A 23,551-nucleotide genomic window follows, 5' to 3' on the forward strand; every position below is an offset into this window, starting at 1 on the left:
GAGTCCTAAAAGCAGGAATCAATCCTTACCACTAAAAACTGGTAAACATTTTATTCCACACGATGTGGGAATTTGAAGTCAGGTACTGGGTCTGAGCGACCCTGCTGGTCCTGCCATTATTTGCATTTAACGATGGAAATAAATAATGGAAATAACAAAGGAAATTAATTTCGTCGCATCAAACCTTGCCATAAATCTGATATCCCTCCTCCCCTTCTTTCTTACGGGCGTATTTAAAGCTGGAGAGACAGCCACTGCAACCACCATTATCTCTGCCCACCAGTCCCCAGCTGCCTATTGTGACTCCTAATCTGAGTTAATCAGCACTAGCTCATCCTTTCAGATGGGACTTGCATCCCGGCACACTGCTCTCCTGCCCCACGACGCTATCATCTCCTGCCAGCTGGGCAGCTAAATGCAAAGACAGCTTCAGCATCTCCAGGGGCTGGAGCGTAGTGATGTCCTGCCACGTTCATGCTGGGAAGGTGGGGTTTTTTTCAGCTCTGTGTGTCGAAAACAATAATTACCATATAAGCAAATAAGCTGGATTCATTAGAGACAGCACGTGCATGAGGCCTGAAGGGGTCAGGCAAAAAGGAACAGGAGCTGGCAAAACAGCTCAGCCCAGGGGGATGTCACGGGGCAAGTGATATATCTCTGGAGGCCAAGCCCATATGTGACACAACAAAACTGGGGAAGGAAGGTTTGGGCTTGAGAGAGGTGAAAGGGCAGCATGGGGAGTGAGAGGATGAAATGGTTTCTACGACCAGTGATAGTGTCACAGGTAGATGGCAAACTAATGGCAGCATCAAAGGTGGTCTCTGTCTGAGTCCATGGAAGTCAGTGGTGATCTTAGCCCAACCCCAGTCCAAGGCAAAACAGTGGGGAGCAGTTGTCACTTCCCATAAGGAAGCCTGGAGTAAGCCTCCCATAAGAAAGCTTTGCCTGAATGCAGTCATCTTTTGCAGAGAGCATTGAGTGGTGAGAAATGTTCCCCGAGATGCCCCCTGTGAAGCATGGATGGCTCTCACCTCTTGCCAAAGCACAGACTAGTGGCCTCTCCATGATGACACAGTAGACCAGAGCTGAAGGCAGGTGGTTTCAATGCCATGCAACAGCAGGCTCAGACTTTCTTTGAGACAAGTGTTGTAATTACTCCTCCATTTATCATGGTTCTCAAGAGCATGACAATTTGGGTAGAACTAAAACATCTCTTTCAAAAATGTGTCTAGACTTGACTTAAAGAACTTGCCAGGTACAAGAGAAACCTCTGCTTAAAGGAAGCCTTTTCCACCTAAAAGTTAGGTAGCTACTTCAAAGTGGTCATCGAGGTCTTTCTCAAGTCCACCAAGAGTGAGGCAGCTCCAGGGGGCTACTCATCTTGCTCCAAGAGACGCACGTAAGGCAAGGGGCTCTGGGCAACCTGATCTAGTTGCAGATGCCCCTGCTCATGGCAGGGGGTTGGACTAGATGACCTTTAAAGGTCTATTCCAACCCAAACCATTCTATGATTCTACTATAAAGGGGCCCCTTTTCCCCAGTGAGTTTGGAGGAGGTTCCAGTTTCTCTCTTTGTGAAGTACATCAGACTTTCTGATAGGTGAAAGCTGAAGCTTATGAACCTCAGCTTAGGTATATAAACCCTCATTTAGAATTACATGATTTGATCTTCCTACAATTGGAAGAGAAGGCTCCCGGGGTGATCTTATTGCAGTCTTCCAGTACTTAAAGGAGCCTACACAAAGCTGGAGAGGGACTTTTTACACGGGCATGGAGTGATAGGACAAGGGGCAATGGCTTTAAACTGAAAGAGGGGAGATTTCAATGAGATCTAAGGAATAAATTTTTCACTCAGAGGGTGGTGAGGCAGTGGAACAGGTTGCCCAGAGAAGTTGTGGCTGCCCCATCCCTGGCAGTGTTCCAGGCCAGGTTGGATGGGGCTTTGGGCAACCTGGTGTAGTGGAAGGTGTCCCTGCCCATGGCAGGGGGCTTGGAACTAGATGATCTTTGAGGTCTCTTCCAACCCAAACCATTCTGTGATTCTATGATAATTGAGTTTTGTTTGCTGGGGAACTGAAGCACACAGTACTGTCTGTGAAGGTACCAGGACATCAAGACATGGCACCAAACATGTTTGTGCCTTCTTTCTGCTAAATGTCACAGACTGAGCACCCTCTAATCCTTACCCCACTCCTCAATAATTTTGATGGCTCTTCTCCTCAGGATTTTCACATGCTCCACCAAGTGTAAACTCTGGATCTGCTCCCATGGTCCCTTCTCCATTGCAATGATGGCAGCGGCCCAGAGCTTCCCTCCACGTCATCCCTCTGCTTCCACATCCCAGTATCACATTTCTGCAGACAGTGTCAAACTAGAACCTATTTCAGCTGCTTGGCCGCTCTAGCCACCCAATCCCTCTCTGAACGCTGCTCCACAAGATCCTTCTCCAGGTCTGGCTGGCATCTATTTCTTGCCCAGTTTCACCACATCTCATTCACCTTCGTGAAAAAGGTTGTTTGGTTGGGTTTTTTTTGACTAGGTAGCAAAGGCTACCCACAGTCCTGCTTGATCTCCACAGCAGCCTTGCCTTCCAGGTTATTTATAATTCTTCTAGTATCTGTGTCATGGACAAACGTTATCACTCCCTGAAGATCTTGCTGTCTACGCTATCCATGTGACTTGTTCTCAAAAACCTTCTTCTTCCCTCTGGCTCCCATCCAAAATACAAACATACCCAAAATAACACAAGTGCTGAGACAGGCAGCAGGAAAACTGCAAGGATGGGGGCAGGAAGGGATGATTGAAGTACTACTTGGAAGTGATTGATAGTCACTGGTTTGGAGTGGAAAAAAAAAAAAAAAGTCCTTTATTTTGTTTTTAAAAGCTTAAATACATAAAGCTGAAACTACCGGACATGCTTTGCAGATGATCACTACTTTCTTCTACATCTTCTGCTATACAGAGCTCCCACAGCAGGTCTGTGTATTACTGGAAACACAGCGTGGAGGTGCTTTACACGTGGTCTGAGAAACATCATCTCAGAAGCTGAAGAAGATTGCAGTGGCAAACAGTTTCTTGCTTTGTATTCTTCTGCCACATCAAGGAAGAGCAAGAACCAGCCAAGACAAATAATTTTTCATTTTCTCGGGAAACGCTCTTTCCATTCTGCTGAAATACGAGTTAAAGTTTCCCCATCCTTCAGCTGAGTTTGAATGATACAGGCACCTTCTCTACACTGACTTGGCCATGATCCCATACAACAGATAAAGACACCATTCCCTGCAGACAAAAAGCAGTACCTTGAACTTCCTACTTGCTTAGACCGAGAACTCAGGTATCCCAGACAGAGGCTGGGACACCTCAAATGATGGTTGGAACTAGACGATCTTTAAGATCCCTTCCAATCCAAACCATTCTATGGTGCTACCAAAGCTCCTCTGATGCTCCATCAATGACCTATTTTTGGAGTGTCATGAAGCAAAACACTCAAATGAAGTTCCTGCAGCAAAAGCACGTAGGAGTCAAGTTGAATGTTTATTTCTAAAAAAACCCAAATTAAATTCCTTCCCTAACCCTTCCCTGTGTGCTCACAGCCCTTACAAAATACAAACACATCCCAGTGGTGCAGGGAAAACCAGGACCACGAACAAGGCAAACGTTTTAGTATCTATGCCACAACTTCCACCACCATGTTACATCTATTGCAACACATCACGCATGTCAAAAGCACATGGGACAGCTGACGAGAACACCTTCTACCCTTTCAAGCCTGCTTATTTCTACAGGAATAAGGTGTGAAGTACAGCAAGAGACGCCCAGGAGGCATTAGGAAAATCAGGAGAGACTGTGGAAAGAGAAGTTATAAGTGCAACTGGAAAACTTCCTTTTTTTCTATCAAGTCTATCGCTATATCCAAATATGTTACTGTGCTCTTTTCAAGAACAACAGCACAAAGATCTGTTGGTAGCCAAGCAAGATAGGTCTGTGTTCACAGCCCTGTTCTTTACACACTAGGCAGGGCAGAAATTTGGCATGAGGACCATCCCTTTTGTAAGGCCTGATTCCTCACACTGCTCACCATCCTCAGCCGAGTAGCCCTTGCTCGACTCATGCCCTTGCAGGCTCTGGGTGCACTCATTCTCTATAGTTCCAAAGTGCAGACCAAGAGGAGGGATGTGTTAATGGGACAGCCTGTGAAGAATTAAGAACCTCCTTGGCCATGCGAATCGTGGGGTATGGTGGAGATACTGGGTCCCAAGCCACACACTTGGAAGGGGCACCCATACCAAAGCAGTGAACTGCTTAAGGCACAGGGGAGCAGTAAAAGAGGCAAAACTGGGGAGGAGAGATGGGCTGTGATTTGAGGTCCTCAGGAGATCAGGCTATAGGAAGATAAAGGTCTCTCTGGCCCTGAAGGCTATCACAGAATGGGCTGATGTGCTCATGCTTTCTTTTGTGCCGATTTAACTGAAGGAAAGGTGCTAGTTTCTCCTGAAATCTCCATTCCCATGAAAGACCCAGCCGGGAGTGCCATTTGATTGCAAATAAAATTGCCTTTTACCAGCATGAATTTCCTCATAGGAATAACCTATACCAGCATTGGATCTCCTTTATATTACTTAAAGGACACATTGATGCTCATGATCTGATAAAAAGGCTAACGCACATGCACGGGCCTTAAGGAGAATTTGAAGCTGAGAACACCCAAATGTTTGCACCTCGGTGTACAAAATGGCCACCATAGCCCTGAGACTTTCCAAACGTGATAATGAGGAGCATAAAGTATGTTTTGTAAAACACCTTGCTTGTCTCTTGGGCAATGGAAGAGTACATATTGCCTAACGAGGAGATCAGCACCACCCAGTTACAGCCAATTTTGGTTCTTCAGCAGGGACTTCTTTTTTACTGGTACGTCTGATATCATCAGGAAGAAGAGGTGAACCTCTCAGAGCTCACAGAAAACTGAAGTATAAAAGACGACCAGATAAATACCAGCTATATGGGGGAAGCAGGTAACAACAAGAGGTTTAAGACAATTAAAAAGCCCTGAAAAAGGGGGGGATCTGGGCCACTAGACATAGTCCTTTACTCCAGGAAGAATTCATCAGTGGGGTGAGGAAAGGAAGGTGCAGAGAAAACAGCAGCCAGCCAGCAGCCTGCTGTAAAGGGGTGCACCCAGCAATGTACACGTAACGGGAGTTTTTAAGAGACCCCACTCTACGTTTCGCAGCAACTAAGTCCCTAGTTGAACAACATGAACATTTACATGGACCTGTCAGAAATTAACAGTTCCAGTCACAGACTAAAGACACTGACACTGAAAGCTATGGCTATTCTGCCAAATCGAAACGTGCTCGGGGTCATTTCTAGACCTGAGACCAACTGGCTTGGAGCAAGGCAACCTGTGCAGTTGAAGGCTCGCCCTCCAAATGAGCTGCACGTTCAGGCTCCCAGGGACTCTGTATCAAATCTGTTAGTTATTGAGTTCGTTTCAATGCTTGCTAGCATGCTCCAGAGCCAAAATGAGCCAGATGTGATTCCGTGGCTACCATGCTTCAGGTCTTCATGCTTCATTCCTAGGCGTTAATACTGCCCTACCTCTGCTCTCTGGAGGAGGAACGCTTGGCTACACCATTCATTTGTCCTCACAATGATAAAGACAGAGTGAGACAGCAGTCCGACCACAAAACATGCATGAAAAGAGACAGGACTCTGTGCTTTAGTGGAACAGACCCTCATACAGCATGTCCAGAATGGAGTCAGAGCTTGGACTATTTAACCAGGTGTTTGGGGATTTAGTGGGGATATTTTCTTTAAAGTCTCAATCTCAGCTTTCCACTGTAATGGGACTAAGTGTTCGTGGACATTAATGACCATTTAGGTCACCAGCGTAGTTTGACACAGGGTTCTACAGAGCTAAGTGCACAAATATCTGATAGCTTTAGCTAAAGAATTGGATCCTGTAACTGTAATTGTTACTGCAAAGGTCTTGGGTGCCAGAAAGCAGCAAACACATGTCCTTGCAGGACAACGAGCCTCTGTTGCAAACATAACAGAGAACTGTAATCTGCAGCTAGGAAAACTTAAATAAAGTTCAAATTCAGTAGTTGCAGGGTCTGCAAGGATTCTTGAATGCAGCTTCACACAGCCCAGCACCCTTTCATCTTCTCGCCTAGATCAGCATCAAAGCCATTGGCATCATCAGGCCAGGAAAAACAAAACAGAGGCTGCTCACGGGCTGGCTGGAGCCCACCTCCTTCAGTGGCTCATATTGACCTTCCCTGAACGAAGGTGAGCTGTCTGTCCATGTACTGGACTGTCTCAAGGGGAGGCTCTGGGTGGGAGATGGATGCAGTCGGAGCCCCGTGGTCATCTGTTCATGCGTTGCAGGATGGTCACGCAGCCGTGATAACTGGTACAACGCTGCAGCGGCGGCTGCTGCTCCACACTCCTCGTTACTGGGTCGAAAGTGAAGGCTTTGTCTGTGCCTTCCCCGTTCTCATCTCGGCCACCCAGGATGTAGATCTTCCCTCCACACACCGTCAGGCCACAGCTCTCCTGGAAAGCAGAAGGGAAGCCCAAGAGCTGAGGAGCGAGCCTCCAGCTTTAGGTAACGGGGCTGAGCAGGGGGGTGAGTCATTGCAAGGGGCTCAACTCTCACCTGCCCAGCAGAAGGGAGCAAAAGTAGGTCAGGCAAGTGATGTCTGGCTCTTGGGGTGCTTCAACCTTACTGTTTCAGTTAGAGTTTAGGCACTTGAAATGCCTCAAGCCAGTGACGGGATCTTTGCTCCTTCTGGCAGTGTCCCAGACTCGCAAGCACACCAAGAGACCAGAGACCCAACCAGCACCCCCCTGTGAAAGCCATTTATAAGAGTGCACTGACACGGGCATCTCAATTTGGATCAGGACGAGTTGTGTCCCATCATTCCTCTTCACTGTGCTGCAGCTCACATTGCAGCATGGCTTTGGAGTACAAAACCGTGATGACACTAAACCAAGATGCACAACCACCACCAGCCCACGTTCAGTCCACAGACCAGGCTAGAGCCAGCGTAACCCTCACCCTGAAACATGTAGTGTGGAGAACAGGTCCTCAGCACCAATGGTTTCACCCTACAGATCCACTCCTCCAGCATTAATAGCTAGCGTAGACCCAGCCTCAGCGAGAAAACTTGGGGTTGCTGTGGGAGAGATCCTCCAAGCAGTGTGGACACTTATGGCCAGTACCTATGTTTGAGTTGGTCTGCACAGGTCTCATTCAAGTGCTCAGAGCCAAACCCATCATGTATTCTCATTGTCTTAAAACTCAAAGCACAGATGGCTCTTATTCTAGAGAGAGAGGTCATTCTTAGAGCTTCTTTCCTAAAACTCTTCCTTACCAGAGGCCCAGGGAGGGTGGCCACTTCTTGCCAGCTGTCTTTCCTTGGATCATAGCTGAAGATTTTACTGAGGAGCCCACCTACAACATAAATGATGTTGTCCAAGCAGACAGCACTGATGCACCTCTGGTAAAAAGGAGTGGGAGACAAGAGCGTCCACTTGTTGTCCTCTGGATCGTAACACTGAACCTGGGAGGAGAAACACAGCTATGGGAACATGAATTTATCTCATCTCCCTGCTTGTATGAAGCTGCTATTCACTAGAAATAAAAGCACATGGGGACAGAAAAGTGGATGGGAGCTTCAACAACCAGAGATCAGTGCAGTGAGCGAAAGGAGGAAGAGTTTTAGAGTTCCCTCTTGAATTCAAGTCTCCCAGACAGACTACAAGCCCCCAGGGTGGCTGCTGTCGACCCAGGCAGTGCATGGTTAAATGTTCAGAGATTGAGCTGAGAAGCACTGATGGCTCTTCCTGCAGCTCAAGAGACCAGAAGCATCATGTCTGGCTTGCAGAGGTCTCCTCCAGGCAGCTACTACTATTGCTACTTCTCTGAAACGAGTGCTCACAGGGTCTGAGGTTTGCTCCTGTGGTGCCTCGGGGCTGACTAGGAGCAGGGCACTGTCAGCACTTAACAGGCATCTTCAGAGCAGAACCAGTTCTACTGAAACCATGCCTGAGGTACTGTCAAACCATGACCTTCTCTCTCCAGTCCATAAATTTCATTGGCTTCCATTTAAATGTATAAATTTGCATCTTATTATAAGCCTTCATTAATCTTAAAAAAAAAAAAAAAAAAAAAGGCTCCCTGGTAGCTTAAGGACAACTCTGTTTCCCTCCATGTTCCCAAGCAAACCTTCTCTTTTAGGTCTCCAACCATTCCTGATGCCACAACAATACCTTGTCAGTGTTAGCGGTGTCATCCACAGCACCGCCCAACACGTAGAGCTTGTTCAGGCAGGAGACCACAGCAGCTGAGCTCACGGCTTGAGGCAGAGGGGCCAAGGTTGACCAGCTGTTGGAGAAGGTATCATAGCACTCCACGCTGGAGAGGCGGTAAAAACCATCAAAGCCTCCCACAGCGTAGATCTGCCACAAAAGGAGCAAAGCAAGCCGATTAGAAACTCCTGGTCTCACCTAACGGGCTATGCTGTCATGGCATACGTGAAGGGAGGCTAGGACTTGGCCAGAAGACAGACATCAAGCCACAGTAAAACTTTGAGGTTGGACTAGATGACTTTTAAAGGTCCCTTCCAACCCAAACCGTTCTATGATACTATGAAACATCTCATATTGTGTAGCTTCACCTGAAGATTTAACGCGGCAATCTGCAGAAGTCTTGCACCATACCATGGTAGACATTATTGCTACAGCTTCATTTGTGGCTACTTCAGGTGACAACACACACCCAATTGAAACAATGACGTCTTGGTTCTGTCCTAGCTGTTCTCCCATCAAAACCACCTCTAAATGACCCAGAAGACAAACAAACACCAGCAGTTTCTCATTCTACTGGGCAGCAGGAGAAGTGGGGGGACTGTGCTCCATGCAGCTTCTTCCAAAATTCAAGCCGTTGCTTACCTTGCCCTGAAGTGTTGCCATTTTGTGCCTCCATCGGCCTTTCTGCAGACAAGCAACCTTGATCCAGACGTTCAGCTGGGAGCTCAGCACCCAAACATCGCTGCTGCTGATGTGTCCTCCTGAAAAACAGAGGGATGGAGGGCTGGTGCGCTCCCAAGGACAGCCCCATCACCTCACTACACCACAATATTGCACAATTTCTCCAGGCAATGAAACAACTTCAGCCAGAATATGGTTATTGGGTTATGGCCGTGCAAACTCAGCTTCCCAAGGAAGACAACATCTGGACTTCAAGACATTCCTTATGTAGAACTCATCTGATAGGTGTTACATTTCGAGTGAGGAACAGGAAGGAGACTCTGATGTTTTAGGAAACTTGCCTGACAAAGTACATCAAAACTATCTCATTCCACTGATGAACACTTTTGACAGATGCCCAACAGGAGAGAAAGGTTTTTTGATACTGCCATCCTCCCCCCTCAAAGGTGAAATTGTTCCTTGGGACAGCAAAATCCAAACCACCTAAGGATAAACTTCACCAAGAAGCGACTTTGCCCCAAAGCTGGGATGCATGTGAATGAGTCCTAGTGAATAGACCTAAGGAGTGGCTGTCCAAGCAGAGGTCGTACTGTTCTTTGCAACCAGGAAGGGCCCACCTGGTTCAGGGTATCTCACCTGATATGTACACATCATTCTTCAATGTGCAGGCAGCAAACTCTGACTTGGTGTAGCCAGGCACGCTGGAGAGGGCCGTCCATTGCCTGCTCTTTGGGTGGTAGAGGTCCGTGAAGGGCAGCTTCATAAGGCCTTTCTTATCACAGCCCCCAATGATGATGATGACTTCTGCCAGCTCCATGAACCTGGACCATGAAAGGCATGGGGTAAGTCCCCGGGTCAGGCTACTCCTTTCCATCATTCCTCCCATCTTGTCTAGGATATTGACAGCACAGTGCAATGGATAGAGCAGAGTCCTCTCCTGCATCAGCTACTGATTTTCTGAGCAAATCATTCCAGCCCTGCACCAACTCTTTTGTCTGCACATTCAAATCAAAGGCACCTCCCAGATTGGGTGGGAAGAGGTCCAAACTGCACAGGGGGGTAAAAAAAGAAATGGGAATGACCTTTGGAAGTCCTTTGTCAGATTTCCTCCTGCCACTCACCCTCCCCCTTCCAGCACAATCAAGCCTAATCCTCAAGGCACGGCCATGAGCATGGAAAGCTGTTCCTGGCAGCCCGCCTGCAACAAGCACTCTGCCTGGAGAGAGAAGTGTTTCCAGGAAAACTCTCTCTCCAGCCCTAACAGCAGCGAGCAGACGAGACAGACGGCAGGAGAAGGAAAATCCTGCCAGCTAGTAGGTGGCAAGAGAGAAACGGCTTTTTGGGAGGGGAGGGGAGAAGAAGGAGGAGGGTGAAAGAGGATTTGAAAGACTTGGTCCAATCCTCAGCTCTGCCATGGTTTGTGCAGGCTGAGACAATCCACTTAAGACCAAAGCCGTAAAAGGAGGGAGGCAAAATGTGGATGCTGGTGGGGAAGGTGGGATTTATCCCTGGTGAATTTAAGCTGTTTGCATCATAGAATCATAGAATCATAGAATGGTTAGGGCTGGAAGGGACCTTCAAAGGTCATCTAGTCCAACCCCCCTGCAAGGAACAGGGATATCTCCAAATAGATCAGGTTGCTCAGGGCCTCGTCCAACCTGGCCTTGAACATCTCCAGGGATGGAGCATCCACCACCTCTCTGGGCAACCTGTTCCAGTGTTCTACAACTCTCATGGTAAAAAATTTTTTCCTAATATCCAACCTGAATCTACCTCCCTCTATTTTAAAACCATTACCTCTTGTCCTATCACAACTGGCCCTCCTGAACAGCCTCTCCCCATCTTTCCTGTAGGCCCCTTTGAGGTACTGGAAGACCGCTATAAGGTCACCCCGGAGCCTCCTCTTCTCCAGGCTGAACAGCCCCAACTCTTTCAGCCTGTCCTCATAGGAAAGGTGCTCCAGCCCTCTTATCATCTTCGTGGCCCTCCTCTGGACCCTCTCCAACTGGTCCATGTCCTTCTTATGTTGGGGGCTCCAGAACTGGACGCAGTACTCCAGGTGAGGTCTCACGAGAGCAGAGTAGAGGGGAAGAATCACCTCTCTTGACCTGCTGGCCACGCTCCTCTTGATGCAGCCCAGGACGCAGTTGGCCTTCTGGGCCACAAGAGCACATTGCCGGCTCATATTGAGCTTCTCGTCCACCAGTACTCCCAAGTCCTTCTCCTCAGGGCTGCTCTCGATCCATTCTCCACCCAGTCTGTATTTATGCCTGGGATTGCCACGACCCAGATGTAGGACCTTGCATTTGGCCTGGTTGAACTTCATAGGTTGGTACGGGCCCACCTCTCCAGCCTGTCGAGGTCCCTCTGGATGGCATCCCTCCCTTCCAGCGAGGAGGAGGTCACCACAGATCCTATTGTTGAGCAGTTCTGTCTCTAATAGCCTGTCATGGTATTCAGTGCATAGAAGATGTGTCAAATCATCTCTGCTACCTGACAGAAACATGCTCTAAATGCCAGGCTGGGCCTTCTGAGATGTGCTAGGGCAACCTCTGTCCTTCTGCCCGAGATGTTCCACCGAGTGGAAAAAAAACCTGCACTCCTTGGGCTGAAGAGCAGGAGAGCCCAAGAACCTGGCCCAGCAGCCCTGTGGTCATGGGCGTCCTCTGGAAAAGGGTGGGAAGCCTTGCAAACCAACTTGGTTTGATATGGCAACCCACCCCAGGGCAGAGGTGTCCATCAGAACTCTTACCAAGCACACCCTAAGGAACCTGTGGCACCATGAAGAAACAGGAGAGACAAAAAGGTGGCTGGTCAAATACAAACTTCGCAGTCACAAAAAGGTGCAGGTTTCTACAAACACCCAACACTAGAATTCACTTTTTCTTTACCTCCTCCACTTTACACTGGCAGCTCCCTGGGCCAGCATCTCTTTATCTTCTTGATGTTCAACAATAAATTAATGGAAATTAAAAAAGAAAAACAAAAAAAAAAAAAAGGAGATTTGGGGATGCCTAGGTAGCCACCTAGACAGTAACTGCTTTTTTACCCTGGACATTAATTCCTGACCCTGCAGCAATGCCTCTGAGATAAGCACCATGCTGATGGCCAGAAGGACTGAGAGTGGTCCAAGCCTTCCTGCTAACAGACATCCTGGAGAAGGTGGGAGAGAGAGCAAAAGAGGTGAAATGAGAATAGACCAGTGGCAGAACTGGGAATGGAAAACAGGTCTCAACCCAGTGCTTGGTGAAAGCAGATAAATAAAAGTAAAGAGCTATGAACACCCCTCTCTGCCCATAGTGTGGACACGTATCTGGATAGCATCATTGCACATTCAGAGAAGTGTGACTAGAGCACTTCTTGCCAACCAAAAAAAAAAGTCACATGCATTAGTATAAATTTCACAGGAATCTCTGAAGCCAGGAAAACATCTCCAATGCCTTCATTTTGGAAACAGGGAGGCTGAAAGAGAAGCAATTGGAGTACCTAAAGGGGGCCTACAGGGAAGCTGGAGAGGGACTTTTTACGAGAGCGTGTAGTGACAGGACACGGGGCAATGGCTTTAAACTGAAAGAGGGGAGATTTTGATGAGATCTAAGGAAGAAATTTTTACAATGAGGGTGGTGAAACAGTGGAACAGGTTTCCCAGAGAAGTTATTGATATCCCATCCCTTGAGGTGTTCAAGGCCAGGCTGGATGAGACTTTGAGCAACCAGGTCTAGTGGAAGGTGTCCCTGCCCATGGCAGAGGGGTTGGAACTAGACGGTCTTTAAGGTCCCTTCCAACCCAAACCATTCTATAATTCTACGAAAAAGAAAGAAAAAAAAACAACCCAAGAACTCCCCTCAAACTTTAAGATCCATCATCTTAGGCCAGGCTGGTCTAGGAAAGAAGACACTATGTTTTACCTTCTGGGCCTTGATCGTAAAGAGCTGACCTCGTTCCCGAGGATGTAGTACTTGCGGGCCTCGTGCAGTAGAGGAATGCACTCCTTTGAGTCCTGGATGAGTTCGTCCATTTCCACTTTCTCCAGGAAGTAGGTGGGATCGAGCAGGGGCAGACGCACATGTTCAAGGAGGTCCTTCAAGGCTCCCTTCCTGGCAGGTACATCATGCCGCACCCAGCGCATGACAGCTTCAAAGACCACTTCCTCCTTGGGGACCACCAGCTGCTCATCGGACAGATATTCAACCAACTCCTTCACATCCATCTCCAGGAACTCTTCATGACATGACACCTCCACAAAACACTCCAGCATGAACCTCTTGCTCTTTTCTGTCAGAGACGCAATGGAGAATGAATCAGCAAACTTCATGATGCCCAAACAATTACATGGGTGAAGCTGGCCTTCAAGGAAGGTGACACAAGCATCTCTGAGCTTGGAGATCTGCAGCAAGTCAGACAGTTCCAAGATGCCTTCAACGTTGTCCTCTTGAATGATGATGTTCCCCCCATACATATAATCAAGAAGGAGAGACATAGTGGAAGCAGATATCTTCTGGATATTAATGATGTCCTGGTGGCCTTCCTTGAGATTGCCACCAAACATGGCCCGGAAATACGTGCTGTTGGCTGACAATGTGGCACGGTGACAGGGGAATTCTTGTCCGTCAATTAATAGCACCACGTCTGTGAAGATGCCACTCTGCCTGTAGGAGTTGAGCGTCTGGAGGATTTGCTCAGCGTGGCAGGACCCACTGCAGAGCTTCGTGTGCAGCTTTTCTTTGCTTGGGTCCCGTGTCACATTTTCCAGGCCACCTGTCCCGAAACTTGATTCTTCTTTCATCATTCGATGCATCCTGATTGGGAAGGAGTGAAGGAGACAAGAGAACAGGACACTATTAAAATATCTGACTGTGATGGCCAACACCATCACGTTTTCTGCATCTTCCTTGGTGCCATGAAGAAGTACAGATTCCAACCAAAATATAGTCAGACTCTGCCCCTTCATCCACACCCATGGCTCCTCCTCAGTAACCAACATTTCCCCCAAACCATGGCACAGTGATGGGCACCAGGATATTTCCAACCCAACCGCATCTCAGTAGACAAATTTACTTCTGCTTTTAAGAGATGTTCCTTCTAAGGCAGTTGCCTTGCCCAACCTATGCTGTACTAAAACTTGTCCTGATTTTGGCTGGGACAGAATTAGTTTTTCTTTTTAGCAGCTAGAAGAGCTCCGTGTTTTGGATTTAGTCTGGGATTTGTTATGAGAAGAACATTGGTAACACACTGATGTTCATAGTTGGAATTGAGACCTTGAGGACTTTTCAGCTTCCTGTGTTTTTGCCAGTGTGGGAGGGAGCATGGATGGGAGAAAGGGCCCACAACCTCTCATTTTAATTGAATTTAGACTTAGGATTGAGTGACAAATTGATCGATGAAGCATTCCATATCATGCAATGTCATGCCCAGTGCATAGATGAGGGTTGATCCAAAAGAAGGGCTTTTGCTCTTCCGGTGGCTCTCACTCTTGGAGTGCTCTCTCTCCCTCTCTCTTTCCAGGCCTTTCACTCATCCAGGATTGCAGTGTCAGGACTTATCTGTTTCGGGATCGTTAGCTGGGACAGGACAGGCATTGGTCAAGGGGTGCATCACTTCTTTGTATATATTATTATTTTACACACATATATATATTTGTGTATTATTATTATTAAATTGTTCTTATCTCAGCCCACAAGTCTCCTTCCCTTTTCCCCTTTATTACTTGTCCCCCTCCCCTGGGGGTGGGGGAGGCTGAGCGAGCTGCGTGGCATTTAGTTGCCAGCCAGGCTAAACCACCACACACCTTGACACCCTTTCCTTTCTTTCTGACATCTTGCAGCTCTTATCAACTGATTTCTTCATCCTCCCGGATGCAAGCGCTCCATGTTACAGCCCAGCTGGGAGCAATGCAGTATTTTAACTTTTTCTACCCACTTTGTTTCCCCAGATGCATTATTCCAGGCAAAAATCCAGAGGTAAGGATGTGAGACTGAGATTTGCCAAAGGTAGCCATGACATGACCTGCCCAAAAGCAGGGGAGACGTCTACATCTGACGTACCTTTCTACTAGGTTTGTTCTCCAGATGATTTTCAATTTTTCCTGAAGGGTTTCATAAAGCAGTTGCAATGAAGCACACCAGACTTCTCTCATTCGAGCTCTAACGGTTCGCACTGACAGCGTGAGCAGCAGGACCCATCCTTGTAGGACAGGGAGAGCCACTTGCTCAGCCTGGAGGCTGCAAATAGCTGCACATCCAAAGGGTGATCCCTGCTCGAGTTGGGAGGAGGCAGCCAGATCAGTAACCCCTGGGGAGAAGGGCCTCTGCCTGCAAAGGTTGGGGTGAGGGGGTCTGAAAAGCAGAGGAGCATTGTGGCATCTAAATAGTGACAAGAATTGACCATGTCTGACGGTGAGTGAAGCGAAGACCCCAAACCCTCAACTGCTCCCTCAACCGTCCTAGACTGACCAATAGAACCATAGAATGGTTTGGGTTGGAAATGACCTTAAAGATCATCTAGTTCCAACCCCCCTGCCGTGGGCAGGGAAACAAACCTTCCACTAGGACTGGTTGGATGAGGCTTTGAGCATCCTGGCCTTTTTTCCAGGGATGGGGTAGCCACAGCTCCTCTGGGCAATAGGTTGGCACTGACCTATTTCCTCCATTTCTCCCCAAAAGCCTGCCCTGACCCATCACTCTTGTGCAGACCCAGACACTGGGGAGGAAGAGTGAGGAGGGGATTGAACCTGTCTCTCCCTGCACTTGCCCAACTGCTTTCATCAGCTGGATGATGAATAACAGGGGCACAGTGATGCCACCACCTGTGTTTCAAAAGCACAACAGAGAGTCAGCATCACTCCTTGAGTGGGGGTGCCAGTGAGGGCCATCAGCAGAGCACTCCTGATCACAGCTTCTACCACGGCCATGCAGGTTTTAGATTGCTTTTCTGAGGCTCTATAACAGCAGAGCGCTTGTTTTGGGGGAGGCTCAGGCTCTGCTCTTCAGGCCCTCCTAAGCCAGGCTTTGGAGCATCTTGCCACAAGCCTCTAGCAGAAGTGTAAGTCCTCACTGAGGTGACAAGTCACCAGATATCAGTGGCTTTGTGATGTCCACACACTCCCCTGCAGAAAGGCAGGTAGCACATCCCTCTGGGAGGATTACCTTGAATTTCTCATGAGTCAAAAATCCCTGTCTTAGCTCTAGTCCTTCACCTCTTTTCCTACACCTGCATCTCCCGGACAGCCATCGCGTTTGACCACAGACCCCAAAGGTGCTTAGATTCTCCCGTGCTCCAGAAGACACCTCCTGGCTGCACCTGCACCAGGGTAGCTGCCTGCAGGACAACCACGTCTAGCCCTGAGCATCCTCACCCCACCACCCCAAGAAAGTGTAACTGTATTCTTTGAGCCTCCAGAATCCCCTGGCAGTGGGGAAAACCCCTCTTCCCGTGCCACGGGGTAGATGTAGAGACCTAAAGAGCAGTGAAACAGCATGACAAGCCCTGACAATATATCTAAGAAATCTTATAGGAGTGAGGGAAGGCTCTACGCACCCCAAACGCCACTGATGGGTGCTCAGGGCTGTGTACAGAAGGCAACTGCTGTTAGACCGTTCAAAGCGATTTAGAGAAGATGCAAAGAGCAAGGCAGAGTCCATGTTTCGCCGACCCAAGCAGCTCCAGCCAAGAAAAAAACCCACATCTATACCCCCACTTCTCTCCCTGATCCGCACGTGTTCCCAAGCCGTCACTGCTCAGTACTGGGAAGGAACAGCTCAGGCTGACCTCCTTACAAAGAGACACCCCCCACTCGCTCCCCAGTTAATCCAACTGCCCTTCCCCAGCTCACATCCCTCCTGCCTACCCACGAGAAAAACAATGCCAATGCTGAAGAAAGAGTGGGTTTGCCCCTTTGCCCTCACCTATAGAATCACAGAATGGTTTGGGTTGGAAGGGACCTTAAAGATCATCTAGTTCCAACCCCCCCTGCCATGCATGTTCCTCTCTGGATCACCCTCTCCATCCAAGTACCACACAGCAGCAAATGCTGCATTATTTTTTTTTTTGCAAGCCTCCCAGCTTCTGCCCCAAGAAGTCCAACGTTACCTGGCCCACAGGTTGAGTTCTCCAGGTGGGATCTAGCGAAGACTCAACCTCCCTCTTGGAGAGCTCCCATCCACGTTGGGGCTTTGCACGGAGACAGGTCCCCTCCAGTCAGCCCTTCTGCGGCAACGCTTGGGGAAAGCACAAAAGCATCCCCTTTATCTTCCCTGCCGGAGAGGTGGGGGAAGAAATCTGCTTTTGTTTCTCCTGAATGACATGCCGGAGAGCTACAGGGCATTAGCCACGCAGCTGTCAATAACAGCCAGCCAGGGAGGAGCCAGGACCCAGGGAAAACCCATCGCAGCTCAGGGAAAATATATCACACCAGGGCAGCTTAAGAGGGCCGAGCCATCTGGAGAGCAAATTGAGGTCCAGGTGGAACGATTCATTTGATAGAGACTCCGTCTCGCTGGAAACCACACTAAAGCACATAAATAAAATACGGCTCTGTGAAACAAAAAGATGCCCGGAGCAGCAACGGACTGGGTCAGGGAGGAGCTGCAGTCCCCCTCATTAACGTGTGATAATTAGGTAATTAGGTCCTTGAGGGTGATGAGGACAGAAGGGAAGGTTTGCCCCGCATGGCTTTCTGCACCCTCGCCTCTAACTGGGTTGTTGGCTGAATTTTTAAATGCTCGTAGCAAGGATCAAAGCAGCCTTGGGGAAGCTCCACGGAGTAACCCTTGTGCTGAAGATTGCCAAGCCCCCCTAAAACGATGCAGGCAGCCTTCCCTCCCTCGCCCAGCATCGCTTTGAACAACTGGTATTATTTCACATTAGACAGAAGAGAAATATTATTAATTTCTCTTAATTAGTAAGAGATTAAGTAATAACCAAGCCCTGCACGTTGTTTGCTGGCTGGCTCCTTTCTGCCCCTCTGCCATTGCTGGGATGCAGGGCACAAGCTGGCATCCTGCTTGCTCCCACCATTTGCATATGAATCACTGTCAACCTGGAAGGGACTGTGGTTTCCCAGCCTGCACAGTGAGCTGGGGGGATTTGCTCTTAGGACCTTCTACTCTGACGGAGTTGGCTCTTACCAGGCTGCACCGACCAGGGGTGCAACCATGGCTGTGCACAGATGGAGCTAGAGATGACGGGGAGTGGGTCATCAGGGGAAATGGCAGCACAGCACTGATCCTGCCCCGTGGGGCACAGCAAAAAGGTCTCCAGGGCGTTGGAAACCCTTCAGCAAAAGCTGCAAAGCTGTCATCTCCATGCAGCCATAAAGCATGGGGCTACCAACCTGTTCAAATCCGAAAGCCCCACTACAAGCAGGGCTTGCAGCCCTGGGGTGACAGTGGGGTGACAACAGCTACTAACAGTTGTAAACACACAAAGCGAGCACAACGAGAAGTTTTTACAGGGTGCAGCTGTCCCCATGCCTGTGCCAAGCCACCTATAGAGCAGGCTTCTACAGCCAGACTGCCCTGTGCTTGGCTCTGGATCTCCCTGTGTGATGCCACTGTGCTCCAAAGCAGCTGTCACTGCGCGGAGGTTGTGCTACAACCCACACTTGTGGTCTTTTTGCCTGAAACCGAGGGCATTAAATACCCTGCAGAGCTGCAGGAGGACGTGGAGGTGTTCAAAAGGGGTGTCTGCAAGGCAGCACCACAGGAAGGACGCCTTATGTAAGAGCAGGAGCTCACCCTCTCCTTGGGGTTGCTCAAGGTGCCCTGGGTCTTCTCCCAGGGGTAGATACAGAAGCCAGAAGCAGTGATTTTAGAGTCCCAATCCCTGGTAAAATCCCTTCTGCAAATTGAAAATACTCAGCATCTGGCACATGGCCCGCACAAACCATTAGGCACAAAGCCACAAGATGTTAGAGGGAGACACAAGTACCCAGGACCAGGAACTCCAGGCGTCTGTTCGGAAAGCTCTCTGTGAAGGTAGGACCAAAGCTTCCTGAAGGAATAGCAGAGTATGCTTGCCAGGAGCAGAAAGGATTAGGAAGGAGAAGGGATGCAGCTAAGCTAAAAAGAAAACAAGTAAAAAAGAGTGGAAAAGGCAAAATGAAAGGCAGGAGAGAGTTTTGGATAAATCAGTAATGAAGGCCAGGGAGAGACATCTTGAGGGAGGTGGTCACTAGGGCTTGATTGTGCTTTGGCCTGTACCTCCCCACCACACACCCAAAAGAAGGAAATGCATCCTGTTCAGGACAGCTCTCTACACGTTCCTGGCATCACCATCCTTGGCTCCACCTCATCATGGAGAGGGTCAGGACATCCCCTTTGCACCCTCAGCCAGTAAGCAGAAGTGAAGGGCAGTCACCAGCCTCCAGGAGAAGAGACCAAAGCAGGAGAACCAAGTAAATGAGGAAGGCAGAGAAGGAACTGGAACAGAATCAGGGCCCAGGAAGAAGAGAAAGAGAAAACAGAAGACGTTTAAGAGAAAAAAACCCAACTTAGTTTCATATTTCCCACATGGTCACTACTCACCTTGAGCTTGGACCTTGGTCTAGAGCTTCAGTCAAGAAGAGGTTGCTTGCACCAAGAGTCCAGGAGAAGGGAAATCAGCCTTCAGCCTCACGTCACTGCTGCTGCTCACGCCATGGCTAGACTTTTCATGCCCAGTTTGAGCTTTGCAAGCCCCCAGCCACCGCATCATATTAAGGCTTTAGCAGAGGTATAGGAGATCCTTCTTATGGCAGATAACTGTGCAGGTCTAGGGCATGGTCACATCAGCATCGCTTCCCAGACCCCAGGACTACAACTCTACTGGCAAATTTAAAGGGCTGGAAAGGTTCCCAGATACCACGAGAACGATCCCAGCTGTACCACTAGGCTCTCACAAATAAGGGCAGTTTCAGAGAGGAAGAAAAAGAGTTAAATATAGCACAATGTTGGCTGTCCCAAGCCGCTTGGGCTTCAAGCCAGCAACCAATCCTCAGCTCTTTTATTTGAGTAACAGACACAGCCTACATGACTCTCTTTTGTCTCCTTTCAACACCTTTCCCTAGGGTAGAGCCAGCACAGCCCCCAGTTAAGGATTATTCAATATTGTAGGTATCAGGAGCTCTGCACCTTCCCTTAGGGCAACTTTATATTGAACACTCAAACGGTATTCCCAGAGCCAGTTAAATCCATGACCCCATACTGACAAACCCATCACCAACCAGTGAGATAGTGTTGTGTTTGCTTTAATCCAACTATCACTTAAATGCAACCGTTCAGGGGCCGGAGAAAACAGCTGCTTAACAAAGAACAATCCCACCCTGACCCAGACAACATCCCCTTCTCACCCAAAGCACCTTCCGTCTGCAGCTGGGAGCAGATCCTGGGGTAAAGAATGAAAAAAAAATAAAAGAGCAAGCACCAAGCAAGCCATTCCCTTAATATCCACACTTAGCAAAGAACTGCTCAGGGACTTCCCAAGCTGGATCTTGCATCTGGACTCCTGTGTTTAATAAGGGCTAATGGACGTTATGAGCCATTTATTTCTCTTTAAACTTGCTTATGGGTTTTGGTCTTCACAGCACCCTGGGGCAATGACTTGCATAATGCGTGTTAAAAATAAATTGCTTCCCGTTTGTTTGGTTTGAAACTGCTGCCTGATCGGTTCTACGGGTGCATCATTGTCCCCATGTGGCCACAAACACTCAAAAATTATTCTACAGTTATTGTTCAAGACTCAGGTCTGCAGTCATCTCCTCTCCACATGGCTGTTTTTCAGCTACTGTCTTATGAAACTTGGATGGGAGAGAACTGTAGAACGATCTGGGTGAAGGGACCTTTAAAGGTCATCTAGTCCAACCCCCTACAACAAGCAGGGACATCTTCAACTAGATTAGGTTGCTCAGAGCCCTGTCCAACCTGACCTTGAATACTGCCACAGATGGGGCATCCACAACTTCTCTGGCCAATCTGTTCCGGTGCTTCGTCACTCTCGTCATAAAAAATTTCTTCCTTATATCTAATCGAAATCTCCCCTCTTTCAGTTTAAAGCCATTGCCCCTTGTCTTGTCACTCCATGTCTATGTCCAAAGCCCCTTTCCAGCTTTCTTCTAGCCCCTTTAGGTGCTGGAAGGTCTCTCCGGAGCCTTCTCTTCCCCAGGCTGAACAGCCCCAACTCTCTCAGCCTATCTCCAGAGCAGAGGTGCTCCAGCCCTCGGATCATTTTTGTGGCCCTCCTCTGGACCTGCTCCAGCAGCTCCATGTCCTTCTTGTGTTGGGGGCCTCAGAGCTGCAGGCAGGGAGGCTCACAAGAGCAGAATCTTCTCCCTCGCCCTACTGCCCACGCTGCTTTTGATGCAGCTCAGGACACAGTTGGCTTTCTGGGCTGCCAGCGCATGGTGCCAGCTCATATCCAGCTTTTCATCCACCAGTACCCCCAATTCCTTCTCCACAGGGCTGCTCTCAATCCCTTCATCCCCCAGCCTATATGGATACTAGGGGCTGCCAGGTGCAGGACGTTGCCCTTGTTGAACCTTGTGAGGTTCATGTGAACCCCCTTCTCATGCTTGTTCAGGTCCCTTTGAACAGCATCCCGTCCCTCAGGTGTGTCAACTACACCACTCGGCTCGGTGCCATCAAGAAGAGATGCAACACAGCTGTACTGATTTCAAGAAGGATCCTCTCCAAACCTCCCTCACGAAGCAAGGGAAAGCAGAAACACAGGGAGAAGACCAAGACATCCTCATTTCGCAAGCGATCCCAGAACACAAAACAAAGTCACAGACTGGCAGGGGAATACTGACAGTTTATTTCACAGAGCATTGCAGAATTTATTTTGGTCTAGCTCTATTTTCATGAAAAAAGTATCATCCTTTTTTTTTAAAAAAAAAAGGTAGCAAATATTCAGGACAATAACGGTAACAGTCAGTGCATTACGCATAAAGTTTGGGTCTCATCATAAAAAAAAAAGAAAGAAAAAGGTGAATTGTGAAAGCAACTCTTCGTTGGATTGCTTTTAACACTTCCAAGCTTTTAAGCACTTGACCTTTCAAAAAAGTCCTCTCCCAGGGTAAAAATAGAACATGCAGGTGATTATCAACAGATGCTGAGATTTAACAACATCTCTGACTTGGCAATGACAATCCACCGGGAATGTTTCAATACAGCACCACAAAAGGAGAAGCAACTTTGTTCTCAAAAGCCTTCAAATCCACCAATATCTTGCAGTTCTGCAGAAAAAAACACACTGTATTTCACAGACTTGAGAGAGTACCATACCATATAGAAGGGCAGTACTTGGGGAAGGTAACAGGGAGCACGGACCAGGGTCTTTTTCCATTTACATTCATAAAAACCCAGGCTAGATGCAAAGGAATTAAATTCTTGATTTGCACCACTTAGGAGGTGCTTGTTAAAGCATCACAATTCATAATTTCGTTATCAATAAGGGTATTTTTCTTTCACGTAGGTAAGTTGGCCACTTTTGCCCCCAATTCTTACACACTAAGCTGAAGACTTTGGGGTTCCAAAACACTGCTGGAGCACAGCTTCAAAAAGATGGAGCAGTTGAGTGCTGCCAAAACAAGAACAAACTGCTCAAGGTTGTTTTTATCGTGGCTTATTTCTGGAATAAGTATCAAACGTGATGCACATCAGCATCCCCTAGACCTCCGTCTCCTCTGCAAGGTGACTTCTCCCAGCCACTCACGGGCTCTACAATCAGCTTGGCCAGAACCTGAGGACTCCTCAGCCTCAGCTCCCGTTCCATCCATGGTAAATAGCTTTGATGGTCTCATCGCTTTCAAGGCAGTGCACGTGAAACTTCAAAGGAAGCTCGCGCTCAATGGGATTTCTCACGTTGCGTTGACCAAGATCCGGCGAGGAAGGGAGCAACCCAACCCCAGAAGGTCACGGGGACTGAGCCAAGACCCATTCACATCTCCGGCAGCCTTCTGGCTGGCTTCAGCTGCCTTGGGAACCGGCTCCGCGCGAACGGCAAAGTGACCCAAAAAACAGGCTCCTCTCCATGAGGCCTTGAAGGTCAAGAGCAAAGAGCTGAGATCGCCCTTGGGCTGGCTGTGAGCCATTTCAGAGAGGGGATAAAATTCAACTGTCATCTACTAGGTTTTTTTTTTTCCTTTTAACCTCTGGTCTAGGATTTTGGTTTAAAGCCTTTTGCATTGGAAAAACGCTGATGAAAGCTCTTACTTTCATGAACCTGTCAGCATCTGCTGCAAGATCGTCCTCCTTTGGAGGACGTGAACATGCAGCTTTAAGAATCCTGTTTTTAAAGCAAGGAGAAAAGGTCTCCTTGCAGGAATAAATTATACTCCGGGGCTGCTTCACCTTCCAAACTATTTACAACTCCTTCACCCATGGACATCTCGTTGGCCCAGAGAGGGGGAAGCTCACACTCCACCACCACCTCCTCTTCCTAACGTGGGTGCAAGGACAGGGAAGCAAGGAGCGACTGCAGATGCCACCTGGAGTGGCAGGCACTTTAGCCAGATCTGAGCGGTGATGGTGCCCATGGCATTGCTTTTTGCAAGCCATCCAGGCTCCCGACAGAGCCCAACT

The 23,551-nt window shown here is 48.5% G+C and overlaps 1 protein-coding gene across 1 annotated transcript; it reads right to left on the bottom strand.

Annotated features, from left to right (window-relative positions):
- Positions 1-6,368: 6,368 nt before the first annotated feature.
- KLHL35 (kelch like family member 35) lies at positions 6,369-13,794 on the bottom strand. Its single transcript, XM_086615075.1, has 6 exons — positions 12,905-13,794; positions 9,633-9,817; positions 8,958-9,076; positions 8,277-8,465; positions 7,379-7,567; positions 6,369-6,557 (listed from the first exon to the last, which is right to left on the bottom strand). The coding sequence occupies exons 1-6, from the start codon at positions 13,792-13,794 to the stop codon at positions 6,369-6,371; spliced, it is 1,761 nt and encodes a 586-aa protein (XP_086471201.1).
- Positions 13,795-23,551: the final 9,757 nt, after the last annotated feature.

This window comes from Tauraco erythrolophus, chromosome 1 (assembly GCF_009769465.1).
Source record: "Tauraco erythrolophus isolate bTauEry1 chromosome 1, bTauEry1.pri, whole genome shotgun sequence".
In the NCBI taxonomy this organism is placed as follows: Eukaryota; Metazoa; Chordata; class Aves; order Musophagiformes; family Musophagidae; genus Tauraco; species Tauraco erythrolophus.